The sequence below is a fragment of the Lycium barbarum genome, chromosome 9 (genome assembly GCF_019175385.1).
Source record: "Lycium barbarum isolate Lr01 chromosome 9, ASM1917538v2, whole genome shotgun sequence".
Classification (NCBI taxonomy): domain Eukaryota; kingdom Viridiplantae; phylum Streptophyta; class Magnoliopsida; order Solanales; family Solanaceae; genus Lycium; species Lycium barbarum.
Genome location: NC_083345.1, coordinates 5,050,684 through 5,060,052, shown reverse-complemented (window position 1 = coordinate 5,060,052; position 9,369 = coordinate 5,050,684). Strand labels below are relative to the sequence as shown.

General features: G+C 34.9%; 1 protein-coding gene across 1 annotated transcript; it reads left to right on the top strand.

The window, feature by feature from the left end:
- The first annotated feature begins 806 nt into the window (after nucleotides 1-806).
- On the top strand, nucleotides 807-6,551 carry LOC132610046 (uncharacterized). Its single transcript, XM_060324299.1, has 11 exons — nucleotides 807-965; nucleotides 1,040-1,114; nucleotides 3,586-3,681; nucleotides 3,764-3,839; nucleotides 4,024-4,089; nucleotides 4,219-4,298; nucleotides 4,390-4,476; nucleotides 4,577-4,714; nucleotides 5,357-5,459; nucleotides 5,715-5,923; nucleotides 6,095-6,551. Exons 1-11 carry the CDS (start codon nucleotides 900-902, stop codon nucleotides 6,161-6,163), a joined length of 1,065 nt encoding a protein of 354 aa, XP_060180282.1. The 5' UTR covers nucleotides 807-899; the 3' UTR covers nucleotides 6,164-6,551.
- The last annotated feature ends 2,818 nt before the right edge of the window (nucleotides 6,552-9,369 follow it).

Sequence of the window (9,369 nt, the reverse complement as noted above, 5' to 3'; positions counted from 1 at the left end):
CCTCTTTTAAGGCTTCTTTTGATAATTGGATTCTGGCCTATAGCCTGTGACCTCTATTAAAGAAACTTCCTATGAGTAAAACTCATTTTATCTCACCAAATTTAAAGGTGAAGGACAATATTCCAATGTATCCTCTGATGCTGCATAAAAATGAAGATAACATTGCAAAATAATTTCCAGTATACTTAGTTCTTGTTCCAATTAATACTCACTCACATATTGTATTTACATCAAATCAAATATTTATATATACTTATTATTTAATAGACATATGTAAGAATCTAAACGGAAAAGGCTCAAATATGTCATCGAACTATCGAAAATGACTCATTTATGCCACTCATCAATAGTTTGGTTCATTATGCCATCGTTAGTTACCAAAATGACTCATTCATGTCATTTTTCATTAAATAATATGAGCCATTTTGGTAACGGACGATGACATAAATGAGCCAAACTATTGATGAATGGCATAAATGAACCACTTCCAATAGTTCGATGGCATATTTGAGCCTTTTCCAGAATCTAAATGGGTATAACTTTCAGACACATTTATTCATTGGACGATACATTTTATCTTGTTGGACTGATAAGACTTTTTTTTTTCTTTTCTTTTTGGTAAATTGAATGAAAATACTTAATCAAATTAAAATATACATGGGTTTCACGTTGATTTGAGCCTTGAACTTAACAAAAAAAAAAAAAAAAAATCCTGAGGGAAGAAGTGGTCCATAGGAAAAGTTTAAGGGCCCTCAACAGAATTCTACTCTTTTCAAAACGTCGTCGTTTTAAAGTTTCTGAATCTCATTCAATCTTTAATAATCTTGTCCAATTTCTTCTTCCTTGTCAAAACCACATAGATCAGATTCAAAAGTCCCATCTCTCTCTCTCTCTCTAAAATGGATCCAAAATCTTCACACACATTTACTTTTCTAATACTTTTCTCACTCTTCCTTCATTATACTGTAAGTTTCTTTTGGTATTTGGATTTGATTAAATTGTAAATTTGTTGTTTGAATGTTGTGACTTTTGATGTTAGGTTGCTGATGGAACATCCTCCGTGTTTTTCCTCGAAAACCCATCTCACCGTTACTTCCGTGATGCTTCTTCTAAGGTATTCCCACTTTTTAACCATATGGGTATTTATTCAATTACACAAATAGCCCATTTTCTAGCTGGTATACATAGATTATACATCTGGTTACTATCTTTAGTTTAAGAGGTTGTTTGGGCTGCTATTTAGGTTAATTCGTCGATTTTTTTTAATGTATTGTGATTGTTTTAGGTAGTTATTTGTAGTGTTAAGATATTGAGATTGGGGAGTTTAGGCGCGATATAATGTCCATTTGGGCACGTGGGGTTGGTGTAATTGGAAATAAATAAGTGAATTTGATGGTGGTTATCTGAATAGAAAAGCCTAGCAACTTCAATTAGTGCATTGGAGCTAAATGTCGAAAGATATTGCAAGTCAACTGGTTTGAGATTGAGGTATAGTTGAATATAACTGTGTGTGCGTTGTGCAGATTTTAAGACAATTATCTAGTGTTAGCCCGAATGGAGCAGAAGAGGTTTAGATGATTCAATCGTGTGCTTTTTTGTTCTGTTGTGATTGGTTAAGGCAGTTATTTGTAGCATCAATATTGAGATTTGGGAGCTTAGGAATAATATTTTTATGTCCATTTGGGCACGTGGGGCTGGTGTAATTGGAAATAAAGAAGTGAAATTGATAGAAGATATGCGAATAGGAAGCTTAGCAATTTCAGTTACTGATTTGGAGCTAAATGTCGAAAGATATTTGCAAGTCAACTAGTTTGAGATTGAGGTACAGTTGAATATAAAGTGTGTTTGCCTGGTGTGTTTGATTAAGACAATATAATGTGTGTTTGATTTTAAGACAAATTATTTAGTATTAGCCTGAATAGAGCAAACGAGTTTTAGATGATTGATATAGTCGGCTCCAGTTATTTTTGGAATTGAGGCGTGGCTGATTGGTTGCAACTAGCAAGTCAACTGACCTAAAAATAATGGATCGGTGATAGATTTAGCTCTTTCCTCTGGCTTGATTTAACTTGGTTATGCGAATCTCATGTTCCGTGGCTGACTGATCCTAAATCAGCGTCAACATCCAGTAGAGATTTGTGAGTAAAAATTTGAGATAAAATGGATGATTCTGCTCAAGGTTTTATGTCTTCAGAAATGATTAATATGTTTCCTAAGAAGGATCATGAAGTTTACTGTCCTTCAACAGATTTTTTTTCTGTGTACATGACCATATCTTCATGACATTCACATGGTGGGTAATATGTGTTAGCTTAATGTACAACAACAACATACCCAGTGGGATCCCACAAGTGGGGTCTGGGAAGGGTGAGGTGTACGCAGACCTTACCTCTACCTTGTGTGAGGTGTACACAGACCTTACCCCTACCTTGTGTGAGGTAGAGAGGCTGTTTCTGATAGTCATAGACACTAGGCTTAAGAAAAGCGTTTTCAAAAAATAGGTTTGACAAATACAGGAGTAAAAGCTATGGTGAAAATACTGTAGAAAAGAGAAGTACTGATAACAAAAATAATAAAGATAACCCAAGTAAAAGAAACAACAGTAGTAATACAATTGGAAATGTGTTAACTTAAAGTAAATGAAGTAATGTTAGAGAGCTTATAGATAGAGCACTTAAGTGAACTAACCTTAAAGATCCACTATTCTAGCATTGCCCATTGTTTGTGGTGTGATATACTTGCATAAGCTAGTGAGGTTGATTTATTTCTACCATATTCTCGAGATTGTAGAACTTTATAGCAATATACCGTCACATCTGGACATTTTTATTGGGCTATCAAAACATAGAAATGGCTAAGTATAAGAAAATATTAACTCGTCAATTACTGCCGTTTGGTCATCTCATTCAGATTCGCGAAAGAGATTTGCAAGTAAATGAACATGAAATACAGTGGGTCACGTTTTTCAGGGCATATTTTCACAAGATGAGAACATAGTTTGGTCAAGTTGACTAGAAAGCATAAATTTAGAATCATTCCGTTATTAATGTACTTGAAGACACTGACCCAACAAGACTATTAAGACAGCTTAATCACATTTTAAAAGCAGTTTAATGCATGTTATTTATGGGATCATCGAGTAATGATGTATTAGAAAACAAATACACATCAAATAGGCAGACCCTAATTCCAGAAGGCTCCTTCCTTGGCTGGCTATGGGGAAGGCAAATATAGACAGCCTTACCTCATTGGAGAGGCTGGCTCCAAGATTCAAACCTTAGTCACCAGTAGAAACGTAGAGCGGCTCGACGTTGTTCTGAGGTTCGCTTTCAGCACAACCATAAAATACCCCCAAAAAAAAAACCTCTCCAGCTAATATTTTAGTATTCCGCTGCAATCATTATCTTCGGAATTTAGACTCTGGGAATAAGTGGTATTATCTACACAATAAGACACTGCTTCCTTAGTTTCTAATATTCTGAGTTGCTCTAGACATTTTGTTTGAAGTTACACATCCATTTTTTCCATACCACCGTAGTTTAATTTTTTCTATTGACTAACTGTATAATTGCCTTTTGGGCACAGATAAATTCCATGTCTCTTTCCGAAGTTGGTGCTACTGTATCAGTCTTGCTTGGGTTTGCACCTCCTGTTACTCTCTCCTCTGCTAGTTCTTCGAAGGTAGGAAAGCTGAATCTTATAGTAGCAGATCTTTTGACTTTAAAGAAAACTATGCATCATCAAATGTTTATATTGGTTGCAGTTGAATGAGGTACTCGCACCAAATCCATTTGATAGGCCGCGTTCTGTCCTCATTGTAGAAGTTACAGGAGCTGAAGGTATGCCAGCTTGAATAAATATACAGTACAGTAGATTAACATACCAAGTTCCTCTCGTCCTCCTTCTCTCTCTCTCTCTCTCTCTCTCTCTCTCTCTCTCTCTCTCTCTCTCTCTCTCTCTCTGTATGTGTGTGTGTGTGTCTTCAAGATAAATTGTGCTTATTGATGCCCTTTGCTGTAATAGGTGTTTCTATTGAGGCTCTTAGAAGCAATGTAGTAAACGAAAATAGAGCTGAAATTCAACTTCCAGGTAGTTGCCTTTTACTCTTATACATGTTGTAAGGTGTTTTACTAGCTTGATATGTTAATTACTTGTAAAAATAAAAATAAAAAAGAGAATTAGGTCGGTCTGTGTTTAATTAATTTTACATTTATGCAGATGCAGATGAAGCTTCTCTTTTTTCACTGGATGAACCAAAAACAGATGCTGAATATTCAGACAAAGAACTGAGTGACTTTGTGAGTGCCTATTAACAATTGCATGGTTATCTTTTCATGTTTATTAACTTTAAGGTCATTCACTCATGAGAGGTTTGACTTGTGTAACCAGGCATCATGGTTGAGTGGTTCTTATGTGAATGGAGAGCTGACAATCCCCTCGGAGAATGAAGCAAATTTGAAATTTCAATTGTCAAAGGTACTTTTTGAGGTTTTAACATCCTCTACTGACTTCTTTTATGGTGTTTTTTCCTATTCAGCCTAATTTATTGATGGTCCTTCTGTTGTTTGTGGCACAGGAAGCAGATAGGGAGTTTGTAACAAGTCTTGTTTCACTCACCCATAAGATTCAAAGAGCAATGGAGATGCACCAAGATTTGTCTGGAGCTGTTCACCGTCCTTCTGAGCTAATTTCAGGAAAATTTGATGGCCTTAAGGTTATAACTCAAATAGTTGAATCCTGAATTTACTTCGAGAAGTTGTTTTTCTTTTCCCCCAAATTAAGCTTTAGTGCATACATTTTTTTTTAAAAAAATTAGCTTTAGTGCATACATGATACATCTCTTATATTTTAAACTAAGAATTTAAGAACATCTCTTTCAATCTTATCTTTCTCTCTTAACATTTTCCATTTTTAGTCAGGTGCCATACTAATATACTTTTTGTCCCTTTTGTTTCTAATTACCCCTAGTGTCTAATCTCTTTCTTGCTGTACTGGACTGTCTGTATAACATATTGCCATAATTTCTGATGTACTAATTGTTCCTTGAATATTGATGATAACCTTGACTTCCAATTACTGATGTTTAAGCTCAACGCCTCTCATGAGTTAATAGTTCTGTTTTGGTTCGAAGGAACTGTCAATAATTATACAAGTGTCAGATGAACTCATCACCCCCAAAAGAAAAGATTAAACCAGTTCCAGATGATCATTAATGTTTTTTATTGTCTGTCATTTGTCTGGAAAAGGGAAGTTCCTTTTCTACATTGGTTGGAATCTGAAATATTTGACCTTATTTAAGATACATTGGTTGTTATACAGGCCATACCAGCTAAATTAATCTTTTGATTTTTTGTAGGCTCTCAAAGAGCATTATGGAGCAGAAGGTGTTGCTAAAGGAACTAAATTGTTCAGTATTGTGATGTCGAAGATGTTTGATTCCTTGAGTGAAGCCTACAAAGGTTAATTTTTTGTTCTCTGGTTTTGACAAATTTGATACAAGTTTTAGCAGCTTCACCGATTTCTGATATCTATATTTGGTTTATGTTACAAGAGTTGAATTTATCCGTGTAGCATATTCTTGACACTGGGAGCTGCATTTCAAGAAAACACTTGCACTTCTTAAATGGAAAAAATATATGCCATAATTAGGAGAAGAATCTGTTCCTTTTCTTCTTTTCTGATTCACGTTAGTCCACGCTGTTTTACTCGTGCAGGTCAAATTGTTGGAGTCATTGTCTGTAATGAAACGCCTTCAGTAGCAGGGTCATTGTTCAATGTCGTTTTCACTTCTCGGCCATCTGCCCGCTGGCTGGAGGAAGCAAAAGCTTTACCCAATGCAACTGCTATTGAAGAAATTATATTGGTTAGACGAACTGTTGCATGGATTACAGGAATCTTGCTCATAATTGCTACTGTATTAGGAGTAAGTTCTTACTGAAAAAATGCTAATGCATTTCAATGCTTCAATTTTCACAATTGAAAGAACTATGCACATTTATTTTTAGGCTCTTCTGTAACATATTATCATGTCTTCTTCTCATTTTTCTTGTACATTGTTTTTCTGCAATCTCATGGCATCTTTAATTGGATGCAGATTTACTTCCTCTTCAGCATGCCACTCACAAGGGACACCCTTCTTTATTCTAACGTGAAGCTCGACTAGAATGTTAGAGCTGCATTAAACCTTCGGGACATCAGTGGTGCAATCTGCCCAATGATATTGTACAATTGTGATTCTCTCTCATTCCTGTTGTTTAAATTATATTGCCATTGCCAAAGACCAACTTATAGCTGTAATAAAGCTGGTTTTGCTTACCGGGGTTTTCATGACACTAGCTGTTTGTAGCAGTATATATGGGAAATTATTCATGGATGCAAATGAGTAGGGACTGTTGTAGCGAAAACGGGTTGAGAAAACAGATTATGTTTTTGCTATTATGTATTCATTTAGGTTCTGGTATGATGTTTTGATTTGTTGTATTCAAAATGATATTGGAAAGTAGTGGCTGCTTTAGAATTTTTGTCATGAATAAGATTTCAAATTTGGGTCATTGACCTTGTGCTTTTGAAGCCCGAAAATCAGAAGCTTTTAGACTTTTCAATCTCGAACGATACTTAAGTTATCTTTAACAGCTTGGCTATATGAAATGTTAATGTATATGGATCTTTCTTAATGGATTTTACCCCTTGCCCTTCTACTTATAGGACACCAAACAAGGACTTGTGAATTGAAACCATCCTACTGAGCAGGGGTGTACAAAGTAAACTGACAAATCGCATCAAATCGAGTCAAACCGAAAAAAAAACCCGACTAGTAGTTTGGTTTGACTTGGTTTGGTGTTGAAAAACAAAAATCCGATCATAATTGGTTTGGTTTGGTTTTAGCTAAAAAAAAGTCAAACCGAACCAAATCAACCTGATATTACATGTATTCAATTTTAAAACATAAAAATATTTATTTGTAATGTAATTTATAAATGTTTCTTAAATTTTTATCTATTATCATATTATTCAAGTTTGAACTTAAAATTTTGAATGTCAATAAGTTTTATATCCTATGGATGTTAATAACTCAAATAAAGTCCAAACCAAAATCAACTAAACACTAATGCTAACAAAAGAAATTCAATCTACCATGAAGAATGACAATAATGTTGGATATCTATTCTTTAATTTTACATAATTGGTTTAGCGAGTGAAAATACATAATTTAAGTTTTTTTTTCTTTGTCATGTAACTAATACTTGTTAGCCGTACTTATTTTAGCATGACTTGGTATTTTTAGATTATGGTCATTTTCTTTATGGCTTATTAATTAGCAATATTTATTATAACCGATTTTATTATCTTTTGTTGAATATTTTAATACAATGTCATCACTCTTCTCACATTTTGTGTTATTTTCTTAAGAAACACCTTAATTATATAGTTGTATCTTACTAGGACTAAAGAAATATTTGAATTAAAAATGTATATGTTTTGTATCAAGACTATTCCGAAAAAAAAAAAACCCCGAAAAACCCGAATTTATTGGTTTGGTTTGGTGTATAAATTTTAAAACCCGACGCAATTGGTTTGGGGGCAATTCTGCGAATTGCCCTTCTTTTGGGGTGGTCTTTAAATTTTGCCCCTCATATTTGCGGTCTTTAAATTTTGCCCCTCATATTTGTGGTCTTTTAAGTTTTGCCCTTAGCTTGGATACCTGAGGTTCTGGGTTCGAACCCCCGCTCAGGCATAAAATAAAAAAATAATTTCGCAAGGCAGGGCTGGAGGGAGTGTATGCCGGATCCGGCATAAAGTCCTTAAGGAAAAACTAAAGTTATGCCGGAGGGGCATAACTTTTCCTAAAGGCATAGTTATAGTTTTAGTTATACCTTATGGGGCAAAACTTTTTCATAAGAAACTATGCATTATGGGACAGACTTTTAATTAAGACATAACCAAAAGTATGCCTCATAAGGCAGAATTTTTCCTTAAGGCAAACTTTTAGTGTTGTCTTAATGAAAAGTTCCGCCTTATGGGGCATACTTTTAGTTATATTTTATGGGGCACACTTTTAGTTAAGGCATAACTAAAAGTATGCCCCATAAAGCGGAACTTTTCCTTAAGGCATAATTAAAAGTTTGCCTTGAAAAGTAAAAAAAGTAAAATATATGTCTCAAAGCAAAGTCTGCCCCCTCCGGCATAACTTTAGTTTTTTCTTAAGGATTGTATGCCCGATCCGGCATAAAGTACTTAAGGAAAAACTAAAGTTATGCCGGAGGGGGCACAACTTTTCCTCAAGGCATAGTTTTAGTTATGCCTTATGGGCAAAACTTTTCCATAAGAAACTATGCCTTATGGGGCAGACTTTTAATTAAGGCATAACCAAAAGTATGCCTCATAAGGCAGAATTTTTCCTTAAGGCAAACTTTTAGTGTTGCCTTAATGAAAAGTTCCGCCTTATGGGACATACTTTTAGTTATATTTTATGGGGCACACTTTTAGTTAAAGCATAACTAAAAGTATGCCCCATAAGGCGGAACTTTTCCTTAAGGCATAATTAAAAGTTTTGCCTTGAAAAGTAAAAAAAAAAAATATATATGTCTCAAAGCAAAGTCTGGCCCCTCCGGCATAACTTTAGTTTTTCCTTAAGGATTGTATGCCGGATCCGGCATACACTCCCCCCAGCCCTGCCTTGCGAAAATATTTTTTTATTTTATGCCTGAGCGGGGGTTCGAACCCAGAACACAAATATGAGGGGCAAAATTTAAAGACCAACCCAAAAGAAGGGCAATCCGTGCAGAAAAATGTTGGTTTGGTTTGGTGTTTAAAAAATCCGAACCAACCCGGTCCATGTACACCCCTAGTACTACTGAGGTTCCTTGTTCGTTTTGAGAAAAGTAAAATAAAGGAAATTGGAAATTATTTCCCCTTCTTTCCTTCTTCTTCACCTTCTAAAAGCAGTGTTGATAGTCAAGTTAACCCTTCTATTTTGTGGGATATAAAATGAGCTTTAATGAAGAAGTGGGAATTTAATTTCAACTTATTTGAACTGAGGCATAATTATCGTCGTTTGTTTTAACGAATGCACGAGGTCAATGTGGATCGCGTTGATGATCAAGTAACAAAATTGGGTTGAAAGACGGTCTTGTTATATGTGAAATATTAGGTTCCATCATATTTATTTCATGAAAATATAATTCGGACTTGAACTACTCAGTCAGGCTAAGTATAGTAGTTATTTTGACACAGTATTTTATGCAAATGCTAGGTTAGCTGTAGTATTGAATTCAGTGTATCGACTTGGGATGTCAAATAAGTGAGTTGAATAAATACATTAATTGTCTAACTATGCTGCTACCGTAAAAACATGACACTTATGCAGCT

Bases quoted from the DNA above. Each gene is read 5' to 3' on its own strand.
- LOC132610046 (XM_060324299.1), top strand. From the start codon at position 900: ATGGATCCAAAATCTTCACACACATTTACTTTTCTAATACTTTTCTCA. The intron at 966-1,039 runs GTAAGTTTCTTT...TTTTGATGTTAG, and splicing joins CACTCTTCCTTCATTATACT to GTTGCTGATGGAACATCCTC. The intron at 3,840-4,023 runs GTATGCCAGCTT...TTGCTGTAATAG, and splicing joins AGAAGTTACAGGAGCTGAAG to GTGTTTCTATTGAGGCTCTT.